The sequence below is a fragment of the Macrosteles quadrilineatus genome, unplaced genomic scaffold (genome assembly GCF_028750875.1).
Source record: "Macrosteles quadrilineatus isolate MER2022 unplaced genomic scaffold, UCM_ALF_1.0 Scaffold_5__1_contigs__length_97177068, whole genome shotgun sequence".
Taxonomy (NCBI): domain Eukaryota; kingdom Metazoa; phylum Arthropoda; class Insecta; order Hemiptera; family Cicadellidae; genus Macrosteles; species Macrosteles quadrilineatus.
In genome coordinates this window covers 7,890,437-7,903,006 of record NW_026542598.1, presented here as the reverse complement: position 1 = coordinate 7,903,006, position 12,570 = coordinate 7,890,437, and the positions used below count along the sequence as shown (strand labels likewise).

Genomic DNA, 12,570 nt, shown 5'->3' with positions numbered 1-12,570 from the left:
CACACCTTTTACATTTGTCACAACCATTCTGTGGTTACGTAGTGTCTCCAACTATGAAGTAATGACTGTTGTCTAATAGCTTTCCCTGAAGGATTGGTTAGTCGGCACAACACAAATTGGATAGGACTTCATTGGTTTAAAACCTAGGATTTAGTTCTATAAAGAGTTGTTTTTAGCGAATTTCCCATAGAGGGAATAAGCTATTACTGTAGGTCTCATGGTAAGACCTAGCCCCATGATCGATTTACTCTTTCGTTTTGAAGTCTCCAGAGGCCTAAAACTTCTAATTGAGAAGAGGTGCAGATGTTGGAGTAAACTGGTACAAAATCAACTATTTATTTACAAAACTCTTAGTCATTTCCCACTCTACACAGTAGAACCAGAAATGTATCAGTTTAAAACAGGAGATTTGAATACAAATCAGGAACCCCACCACAGTACCGACTTGAAGTGTCGATGTGGTTTATTTATCATCATATGTTTCAAGTACGTCAGCCAAATGTTCGTTGTCTCTTGGCTTCTTCAGCTGCTTTTTCCTTTGGTTCGGCTTCTTTCTCTTGTGTGCAGGCGTTACTTTCTTCAGACCGTGGTCTTGCATGGATCTGATTCCCTGAAAATTTTAAATTACTGTATTCTATGTTCCTACTGAAATAAAGGTGAATTAAACTGTTTATTTACTAGATACCAAATGAACCAATGAATAACGCCAGAATTTTCAATATTTCTGAAAGAGATGTAACTCATAAAAGAACACAAGGTAGGTTTTTGTGATGTAGGTAAGGTGTGTTGATATAGATAGAATCATACACCAACCAACACAAGTAGACTTCTCATCCCATTCTAAATTTTGAAGCTCGTTTTTTGTGTCTAGTTCATGTTTGGTAACACTGATCGCTAGTGTCGTCAAAATTGTATTATATTATTTTAGGGTTAATTTTATGATTTATGCTTTGCTGCTTGGTTATATAACTAGGGAACAAGTTATTGATTATGATTATCTTGTTTTATTTGGTTAAACGAGGTTTTAAATGACTGAAAACACAAGAAACAAATTGTAAACAAAACACAACCTCTGCAGTGCACCGGACAGAACTAACAATAAAATTGGCATCAGCTGTTCCATAAGGATGACAAATCTACTAAGGGAGGCAAAGCCATGGCTTCTTAAGCTTTGGGTTAAGAAAGGGTTTTAAGCTTTCTTAACTGACTGGGACTAACCTGCTTTTCCAAGTATTCTTCAATTTTCATGTCGTCCATGTTTTCGACAGCCACTGATCTCCATAGTTTTTGAAACTCCTCGTCAATCGACATGTTTGCTGTTTTATCGTTGTAAAACATTATTTTCTTCTTATCCATTGGCCTTGTAATGTAAACTATTTCGTTTGCTAAGTGCTAAAAAAAATTGAGTAAATTAAAGTAGAGAAAAAGTGATGACAAAACATAAATAGTCAATCGGTAACACCTTTGAAGTCTTACTGTTTAAAATCTATTTAAAGCAACTTTACCTGATTTTGAAAGGAAATTTTATGAGACAAGTCTCTAGAGAGATATAGAATAAGGAGTATAGCAGCTAGCGTACCTTGAAGCTAGCTTGTAGCTTGTAGGTAGGCTATAGAACATACAGAAGAGATACTGAACAAGCAATATTTTGTCCCCTGGGGGACTTTGTCAAGTGTACAGAAAAAGTCGTGGAAAGTAATTAAAAACAAAGGAGAGAGAAAAAAATAAACATCTTCGATCATCAAACCCATTTAAACTGAATAAAATTGGTTTGTAAACTATTAATTTTTTTAAATTATCCAGTCAAAACATCTTTCCAACTGAAAACTGTAGTTGAAATTTGTATCTTGCTGTGGAAATGGATTGCTGTAAAACAACCAAAATGCTGGCCAGTATTTTCGCCGATTCAATGATGCCACCAGAAGGTCAAGATTTGACCGTTTGTTTTTGTGAATTGTTTTAAGTAGTGGCTTATTTCAGTAGCTGGTGGTAGAAGCTCTAGCCAACAACCCAAATATTGAGGTTAGCCAAGAGGAAAAGAAACTCTTTATACCACTTTCTCTACACTTGACAAAGTTCCCCGTGGGACAACTCCTTATTCTACAATTCAAAATCCTGGCCTAGAGCCTTTCCTTGAACGAAATTTAGAGTTTATTCACTCAGTAAATTTAGTACCGGTATACTTTTAGATTATTTTGGCATTAATAATGAAACCACAGATTTTGAGGAACAAACCTTTGTCACCAACCATGGTTAGCAACCAGACTATTGAATCACAAACTCACATCTTATCTCGAGATTTGGTGAATTCAAAATTAAAGATTTGCGTCAAACACATCACAAATACTGACCTTGAGGGATTTCTCACAATGTGGCAGAGATTCTTGCACATCCTCCAACATGATTCCACCCAACCCCTTCAGGTCATGCTGTTTCAGCAGTTTCAGCAGTCCCTTCTTGTCTTTGATCTTGAACGGTGCTTTGAAGATATACTTTCCCTCTTGGTTAACCTCAATCTTGGGGTTGTTGGCCAGAGCTTCTACCATCAACCACTGCAATAAGTCATCTCTTTTATTAATTAACAAATACAAATACACTGACTGTTAAGAAAATACTAGCCAAAGTTGTGGATTAGAAAATCATCTTTAGAGAAGATGGACAACTCGATTGTAGTCTTAAGTTGAATTTCAGCTTGCCCAACGATGGATTGCTGCAATGTTCCATATATCAACTAAACAGCACAGTTAAAATACCAACTTTACCTGACCATTTCAGATTTAAATGACATTTCATCTAGACACTGTTACACCTCATAAAGTCTTTGTCTCTCATAAAGGCAAAGAAAAATTCTAAATTTCAACTTGATATCCCAACTAGTTTCAATATTACATCACAATTCATTTTTCGAAATATCGAAATAAATATTTTGAGAATCTTGAAACTCTTCAAATTTCTATTAAAATCAAAGAGTCAAATTTTAAAATATTTCATTTTAACTTTGTTACACTAAAATAGATTTTAAATGTTTTCTGACCTCTATGGTAGCCTAACCACAAAGATTTTAGAGCTTGGATGACTTCCCTTAACAGTGTTGTTCTTAATTCCTGATCTGTAAAATGCAGGAAAGTCATCATTGAAGGTGAACACATCAACTGACTGGGTTGTGAAAAAAATGTAATGTTCACTGTTACTAAATTGAATCTGCAACTAACAAAAACAATTTGTTTACCTGTTTGACTTTGCTGCCAACGTCCAGCTGATTAGTTTCATCGAGTATCTCTTCCAAGGTGAGGGGATGATCATCGCCTTGTTGATGCCTCGACTTCATGTGCTTCACTATCTTGGCAAGAACACCAAACTTGTATTGTGAGCTTCCTGCCATCGACTTGTAGCTGGAATAGTTAACAAACATGTTGTAATGTTTCAAACTTGTATTCCGAGTTTAACGCAGAACAAGTTTGTTAAAGGAACAAAATGTAACAAATTCTAATAAAAAAATTGTAGAACATTCAGTTGGTTTATTTCACCATAAGACTAAAGTTTTTCTTTGACAAAGTGCTTTGGAAAGTACAATATGACTTGGACAAAGCATTTCTGTACCGGTATGCACACTAAATAGGACTGGTGAAACGAACCTTATTTCTAGTTTTTGTTCTAAATTTATAGCAAAATGAATTGCTAGCAATGGCATGACTCATTATTTCATTGCAGGTCAGGCATTTGAATACAGAAAATTAGGGATGAGTTAGTATTTAACAAAAGAAAACGCATTGTTTTTTATTTGAATCAAAACATTTTTTTAATTTAAAGTGTAAAACTTGTAGATACACATCAGTTTTGTAAATAGCTTACTATGACAATTATTTAATCAGTTGAAACACTAATTACTCATAACTTACCAATTATAACATTATCCAACATTAATAAGTTTCTCCATCCTAACTTGCATACAGTTGAACCTCTATAAGACGAATTTCAAGGGGTACGGGAAAAATTCGGACTATAGAGGTATTCTTAATAAAGAGGGTCGTTTTATCGAGGTTTAATGCTGCTGTTATTCTTCTTATAGAGGTTTCTCCTCGCTCCAAGGTTTCTCCAAACAATGACTGAGGAAGGAGGAGGGATGGGTGGGGGTTTCATGTTGAGACAAGCTTCTGTTTGTTTTGAAAACTACGTACTATGGAGGTTAAGATTATGATAAATTCGTCTTATAGAGGTCACGTTCGTCTTGTAGAGGTTTTATGCTAAGAATATTCGTTGTATAGAGGTTAATCAGTCCTAGCCCATGTCACAAACAAATTCGTCTTATGGAGGTTTTTAACTGAATTACTGAAAGTGTCAAGGGGATTTAAAAAAATTCGTCTTATCGAGGAATTCGTTTTATCGAGGTTCGTACAGACGAGGTTCAACTGTAGTAAATTGTACAAGTACCTACCTAACATAAAATATGGGCATAGTAATAGAATAAAGGGTAATCAAAGCATAGGCTACAATACCTGACACCACCTCCAGAAGATGGTGTTGATGATGACGGTTTACTCTTTTTCTTTGGCTCATCTTTAGGAGTGGAAACAGTTTCACTTTTCTTCTTTTCAACACTGTAACAAAAACATCATATGTTACCTTTTAGCCTTCTATCACTACTTTATGTTTACAAGCCTCTCATCAAAGTATGCCGAGTTACCTCAAAAAAGGGACAAACAAACATAACATGATAGTTAGTTGTAAACTTTTGTCTTATTTATTTAAATTGACATGCTTGTGATTGTATGCATGTTATACAGCTTCGGTTTTTAACTAACATAACAGTACCTATAGGCCCACTGGTAGATACATTATAAACAGCACATATTCTAAACAAAGTTTAAAATCTGTCAAGACCAGATCTAAAGGCCTACTTTAATGCAAAATATAACAAATTGTATCTTAATTCTTATCGTACCTAACTTTGACTGTCCTTAACCTTTCATGGGTGTCTATGATTAACATGGTTGATGGCACAGAGTGTTTTTTATGGGTATTAAAACATTAAACAAACAATATAATTTTTACAGGCCAATATTAATACAAACTACTAAGCGAATTTCCATTTACCGTACCTGGCTGGATTTCTACTAAAATATTGCCTAAAAATTGTCAGATTTACTTCCTATTCAATTAACATTAACTTTAGTGTGTACCTAGGTTTGCTGCTACAGGGAAGATATTGAGATGTGTTTTTTTTCTATTGGAATGTCGATAGCTTAGCATTAAATAAACAACATTTTCAAATTCGGTTTAATTATATCCATAAACAAGCAAACTACAACAGTTTATTTATTCTCTATAAGAATAACATGTGAATTTTAAATTTAAAGTTTTTTTTAATTATCTTCGTAACCGTTAGGCATAAAACAAGGCTTCAATATACAAAATTATTTCCTTTAATAAGCTCTACAAAATGGTCTGGAAAGAAATTGTAACGACCCAAAACCCGTCGAGGGGTAAAAATCCATTTTAAAAGTTATTATAAAATTCTACTTTCGGGGTAAACCGTGTTTGCGTTGACAACGGCATCGAAGGGGCAGGTTGAGAAGGGTTCTACGTCATCGTAGAGGGGAGGACGCTAGTTACCTACCCCGCCGCTAGGGGCGATGGCGAAGAACGGCCAGAAGAGCAGACCTCATTATCAGTTGCCTATCCGCTACAGACTCAATGTTACATTTGCTGTTTGGAGGACAATCCAACAGTCTAACTTACTAAATTCTGGTCAGTTAAAGAGTTGGTTCCCCCATTCCTGGTAGAATCCTAAGGCATCAGGTGAGTGTGCTACCGAGTTTATTTGATTTAATCTCATTTTTGGAGATTTATTTTTTTTTTACCGTACTGTAGTTGTGCGCACCCCGCACGCTTTATCATGTACGAGCACACCACCTTTTGTCTTTAACCAGCTTCGGAAATCATTTAAGTTGTCAGAACGATATATGTAGAATTTATTCATCTACCCTGGATGGGCTTACATTAATCTGATTTAAGAAACCCGTATCGACTCTGGTGTTCGACTGAGTCAAATTTTTCCTGACACGTTTACTTTGGTGATTACCAAGTACATCGACTGATTCACGCTTTAATATTTACGTTTCTCAATTAATTACGTTATATCCACGTTCACAATAGTTGATTCAAAATTCTAAATTTAGCTTCACATATTTTTTGAGTGGCTATGATGACCACTTGTTAAAGGTAATCTTAACATTGTTAGCATTATTGTTGTACGGTAATTAATATTCTGAGCCACACGAACACGTTAGAGTCCTGGACTATCTCATTGTAGGCTAGGCTATCTGGACAAATTTTAAGGTGTGACTAATTCCAGGTGAGACGACTGTTACGTATTTTAAAACCTAATTTTGTCTCTCAAACCCGAAATTTGGTCATAAAATGATGAAATTTTATGTTTTAGAGTCAAAAATGGGAAAACCCAATTTTTACATCATAAAACCTCCCATAAACCCCCGTTGCCATAGTCCGATTATGGTAGTATGGGAACTCGTTTGAATAAACGTAGGTTTACACGTTTGTACCAAATTTCATCAAAATCGGTTCACTTTTGCTTGAGTTATCACGCTAAAGGACACGAAAATGTAAATCGGTCCCAGGTCTAGGTCTTACCATGAGTCCTGCAGTAATAGGTTATTCCCTATATGGGAAATTCGCTAAAAGGTATGGAATCAATGTAGGCCTATAATTAATTATTAGGCTAGAGATTTTTCCTTTGAATCAATAAAAAACCTAAATTGACATAAACTTAGGCCTATTTAAAATATATAGGAAATAAATAGATAAAAGTCATAGGTGACACATAGAAATACACTCGGAGAACCTAAACTTAGTAGTGTACATGTAGCGCAGCACAAGCGGTGGCACTTGGAATCAGGCTTCATGATATACGACTCTCAGGATTCAACTGTTTAATAAGTTAGGGGTAATACGAAAGATGGAGGAGTGAAATGATGTCCATTCGGTACCTAGAAAGAGGCATGTTTATAAGATAGACCTCTGACGTTCGTTCTGAAAACTACCAGCCAGCGATAATAAAGCATATTTTTCTATAGCCTAAAAATAAATGTGCCCAGAGGAAAACTCTGTTGCAACACCTATGAAGGGTAACCGGTTATACCTATTAAGGGCCGTGTTTACACAAGGCCAAGTTAAGACTACATTACCTGCGTCAGGAAACTGAACTTGAAATAACTTAGGCCCTACACTAACTTAAGGCAGAGAAACCGCATAGCCTACTGTTCATTAATTTAATCGATTGTTAACTCAAAAAATCTTAACAATATTTACATATCTATGCCTAGGCCTAATCTGTTATAGATTGAATCAGATTGATTTATGCACCATTGATGCATTTAAATAATCTAGGCCTATATATAAAATCCAATGTATGAATGTTTGTTTGTTTGTCCTTTATGGACTCCGAAACCGCTCGACCGATTGTAATGAAACTTTCAGGCATTATTCAAGGATGGTTTGTGTGAAGTTTGGTGCGGATCCGTCAAAATGGCTCTGGAGTTTCCATGTTAAACCTTATGAGTACTCATATTTAAATGGAATTAAAGAATCTTAACAGCTGGTTCAACTAAACAATTTGATTCTGTGATGTTCAATAGCTTTAAAAATTGTATAGGTTACCAACAGGCTGCAGCACTATTCTATTTTTTTGTATTTATGACAACAGCTAACTTCAACCTGGAGGCGAGTTAGCGTAGCGAACGAGCTCCAACCTAAATGTAGGAGTGAGCGTAGCGAATAAATTTCGACCAGGACATGATTGAGCCATGCGAACGAGCTAATCTTTAAAATGAAAATCCACGACCAGCGGGCACAAATTACCACATCGAGTGCAAGCACTTTCCCGGCTCATCACACCGTGATTAACCATAAACAAGACAATGTCAGTCCGCGATCTACGCACACTGTCCAAAAACTTCACTTCGCAAGAATCGCACTGAGGTTCGATTACGTCAGCCATCTCGGAACAACCTACTAAAACTGGCGAAAACTGGTTTAACGAAGACGAAGCACTACAGCTAATTACCCCAGGAATCACCCGCAAAACCCCCAGGATTCACCAGCAATCCCCTCCAAAATAGCTATGTGATCCCGCAAACTCCCTATTAGTACACCAAATCGCAGCGCAAAAACTTTTACCATGTAGCACAACCGTCCCGAACCACTTAGCAGAAGTGACAAGCGCTGGTTAAAGTGAAACTATACAGCAGAACCACGGCCGCCTTTACGGCCGCCTCTAAGGCGGCCATGACAGAACTGCTGTTAAGTAACTAAACTTATGCAGACTTGCTGTAATAGTATTCATATTCGTATTTTGTATTGAAACTATTCTAAACTAACCAACCCTAACCAAACTTGCTGTATAAACTCATTATACAACAAATATGAAAAGACATGTGGTGAAGGGGGCCGGACATTATGCGGGTTCTTGGCTGCACTAAGTCCTTTGAAGGTAGGTTAGATTAGTGAAGTTAAAGTATAGGTTATAGTTGGCCGGGCTGTTTATTTATGTAAAATCTACATCGTTTTATCACTATAGGAACATTGGCTTAAACAACGGTACCATTTCAAAAATGCAAGCATTTTTGAAATCGTAGCCTCGTTGTTTAAGCCAATGTTCCAATAGTGATAAAACGTTGTAGATTTTACATAAATAAACAACCCGGCCAACTATAACCTATACTTTACCTTACTAATCTAACCTAACTTCAAAACACTTATTGCAGCCACGAACCCGCATAATCCCCGTCTCCCCTTCCCCACATGCCTAAATAAAGTATTTCCGAGGTTATTTTACATAGTCTACAACCCATTGGTATGATGAGAATTATTACTCTTTGCCTTGCTGACTCATAACCAGTGGCCAATAGCGAAGCGTCAACAACCCAAGTGACGTATCATTGGCCAATAGCGACGCGACAACAAACCTAGTGACGTGGCATTGCATTTATCCCTGATATGTGCATAAAATCCCTAAAATGGGGATATTATCCCCAGTAATTTTGATTTTTATCCCGTTTTAGGTACTTTATCCCGCATAATTAAAAAAAAATCCCATATTCGTTGTACAAATTACCCATCTTCCCATGAAATTACCCTTTTGTCTCGATGTTTAAGCGACTTTTTCCCCCCACCCAAAACCCCGGATTCCCACTCTGTCCCCTAGTGAGTAGGAATAATGGCTGATAACAAAAACCCTGTTGTCTCGATGTTTTAGCGAGTTTTTAGCGAGTAAGGAAGCCTCGGCGACAAAAAAGTTATTTAGGCGAGTTGTAGTATTGATGTCAAAGAACAGTTTAAGAACGTTTTTAAGTGCGTTTTAGGTGAGTTGTGGAAACTGGACAATAACCAACTTATTATTAAGTTCCTAACTAAAATAAGCTTAAGCCTACTTACGTGGGTGTTGACAAAGCTCTCTTCTTGAAAAGTTCACGTTCCCTCAGTAAAGCTGGATCCATGGTTATTAGCTTAAATTCTTTAGTAGCCTATATTTTGAAATAATGCAAAGCCTATGATATCGAACACTCAAACCATAAACTATGTATCAATAAAATAGTAACCTTGGGCTACCACACATTATTCACAATTGACACCACTAGGCTAAATTCTTCAAAGTTCAATGAATGGAATAAAACCAAATAACTAGCAAAGCAACAACAACAAGACAAGAGGAAAGAATTAGTTAATTCTTAATACTGTATCAACAAACAAACGGCCAACGGGACGTTGGGACGTAAAAGATAGCTCAGTCAGTGGTAAAAGTAAACTTAAACAAACACTAATAAAAATAAAAAACACTAAACAGTAGCAGCTGCAGCAGCAGCAGAGCAGGGGCAGGAGGGGTCGATTTCCGGACAGGCGCACGGGAGCCATCCGTGACGCCAAATTGATGGTCCTGGTCCGTAGACCCATGGCGGCATAAGTTTTAGAGGTCATATTCATGGTTCGTAGATCCAATGACGTTTTACTTAGTTTAAAATTAATTGTATAACTTTTTAATTGTAAAACCAAACTGTCATAACCTAACCAAACTTGCTGATAAAGAAAAAAATCGAATGAAGATTTACTAATCAAAAAAAGTTCTGTGACAAAAATTGACAAACTCTACTAGCTCAAAATTTTAAAGCATTGAGTTAAATGTAACCCTTCGCACTATAGGTCACTGTTGCTTGGCAAGGATCAAACCTTGGGCCCATCCTATTCCTGTTATACGTGAATGACTTGCCTGGCTCCATATCTTCTGGAAATTTATGGCTTTTTGCTGATGATGCCTGTCACTTAGTCCCAAGCCCAAATCGAAACATCACAATTGAAAACACCCAAACTGGCTTACTTGAAATGTCAACTTGGTGTAGCAAAAATCATCTGGTCCTAAATTCTAGTAAAACCAAATTAATGGAGTTTTATAACAGGAAGAAGCCTGAACCACCTCCGATATTGACCTTGGACGGGGTGCCTCTTGAAACCTGTAGTGAAACCAAATACTTGGGTCTACACATTACGGAGAACCTAAATTGGGGAACGCATGTCGATGCAATAGCGCCCAGACTGTCATCTGTCACCTACCTGCTGTTTAGACTACAAAAGCTGGTTGACATCGAGATTCTCCTTAAGGTTTACTATGGCTGCTTTCATAGCATAGTTTCATATGGTTTGGTATTTTGGGGTAGTTGTAGTGAGGCAAAACGCATCTTCATCCTTCAAAAACGTTCAATTAGAAGAATATGTGGAGTCCATAGACGGACACACTGTAAACCTCTGTTCCAAGAACTGAACATACTCACACTTCCGTCTCTCTTTATATTGGAATCTGCATTGCTCGTTAAGAAGAATCCTAATATTTTTGTAACTAACAGCATGGTCCACAATTACAATACAAGAAGAGCAACAAATCCTCATGTACCACAAGTAAATTCCACCCTTGCAAGCAAGAGCCCTTACTTCAATAGTATAAAGATTTACAACAAATTGCCTCAGTACATCACGCAAGAGCCTTCTATCAACAAATTCAAGAACCTGCTAAAAACATTTTTAAGTCAAGCGGCCTACTACAGTGTTGATGAAATATATGTCTAGGCCATGTGCATCCCTGAAGAGGAAATGAATCAATTTTATATTAATTAAAAGCAAGAAAAGTATAAAAACCTGACGACCACGTCGCTGATGCGATACCAGTGGGAATTCTCCAAGTGTCCAAGTAAGGAAACAGTGACCCAGCTCGGTCACCGACTTGGTTGTGTGACTCGTCGTCGTCAGGCATTAACTTCAAATGGAGCAGTTCAAACATGGTGGCCATGAGTTACCATTGGGACATTGTGACTAGGGTCACTGCACGCACATTGTTCTGAACAAGTGAAGATTTCGTATAAGCAGTTTGTTTAAAGCCAGGTTTTCCTAGGCGCGGAAGTGGAGAGCGGAGAGAGGAACGCGGAGAGCGGACTCCACTTGTCTTAGGTAATTTAATGTTACTGTTTTCCTAGAAGCGGAGCGAACACCATGTTAATCTCTTTCCCGCTCTCCGCGTTCCTCTCTCCGCTCTCCGCTTCCGCGCCTAGGAAAACCCAGCTTACGTGGAGCAATGATGAGTGAAAGTGGTAATAGATGAAGGGACGGAAGTTATACACGGTGCGATGGTAGGAAGTCCAAGTGTTCCATGTCCATGTGTTAGTAGGTTTTGATACTGAGAATAGTTTAAATTAAGGATCTGTGTCAGCAAATCGCACCACCAGTAAAAATTACCCCACCGCAGCAAACCTGCAAACCAAGCGAGTTTACATTTACCGAGCTGAATTTATACTAAAATATCTCCTTTAAGTTGTCAGATTTATTTCCTATTTAAATAACATTAATTTTAATGAATACTTATAGGTTTGCTGCTAGAGGGAAGGAATTGATTTTTTTATTGAAATGTTGATAGCTTAGATGAAAATAAACAAAATTGCCAAATTTAATAAAAAATATATTCATAAACAAGCAAACTACAGAAGTGTTTTGTTCTCCATAAGAATATTATAATTTGTAATTTACAATGTTTATCTCCATAACCGTTAACTTAGGCATACAGCAACGTCAGCAACGCTTCAATGTACAAAATTATTTATTTTAAGCTCTACAAAATGGTTAGGGAAGAATTAAATTTAGTGTTTTTAGTGTAAATCATGTGATAAACCAATTTTCACGCCATAATCCCTCATAAATCCCTGTTCCCATAATCCGATCGTGCTAGTTCGAAAACTCGTTTGAATAAACGTAGGTGTACACGTCTGTACCAAATTTAATCAAAATCGGATGATTTTTGCTCGATTCATCGTGCTAACGGACATATATATATGAATTTGAACGGAGGGTCTTTTGGGGCTATGGGGACCTCAAAACGAAAAAGTAAATCGGTGCCAGGTCTAGGTCTCACCATGAGACCTACGGTTTAGCTTATTCACTATATAGGAAATTCGCTAAAAAACAAATCTAAACAAGCACAGCGATACGAGAAGAGGTAAAAGAGGAAGAAGATCG

At 37.0% G+C, this 12,570-nt stretch overlaps 1 protein-coding gene across 1 annotated transcript; it reads right to left on the bottom strand.

Annotated features, from left to right (window-relative positions):
- Nucleotides 1-232: 232 nt before the first annotated feature.
- On the bottom strand, nt 233-9,707 carry LOC128994866 (transcription initiation factor IIE subunit beta-like). Its single transcript, XM_054419687.1, has 6 exons — nt 9,454-9,707; nt 4,497-4,598; nt 3,230-3,392; nt 2,352-2,552; nt 1,219-1,392; nt 233-610 (listed from the first exon to the last, which is right to left on the bottom strand). Exons 1-6 carry the CDS (start codon nt 9,513-9,515, stop codon nt 464-466), a joined length of 849 nt encoding a protein of 282 aa, XP_054275662.1. The 5' UTR covers nt 9,516-9,707; the 3' UTR covers nt 233-463.
- Nucleotides 9,708-12,570: the final 2,863 nt, after the last annotated feature.

Excerpts from the sequence above, each read along its gene's own strand:
- LOC128994866 (XM_054419687.1), bottom strand. The coding sequence starts at position 9,515 with ATGGATCCAGCTTTACTGAGGGAACGTGAACTTTTCAAGAAGAGAGCT. Across the intron at positions 3,393-4,496 it reads TCTTCTGGAGGTGGTGTCAG|CTACAAGTCGATGGCAGGAA; the intron begins GTATTGTAGCCT and ends TAACTATTCCAG. Across the intron at positions 2,553-3,229 it reads TTGGCAGCAAAGTCAAACAG|TGGTTGATGGTAGAAGCTCT; the intron begins GTAAACAAATTG and ends GACTTATTGCAG.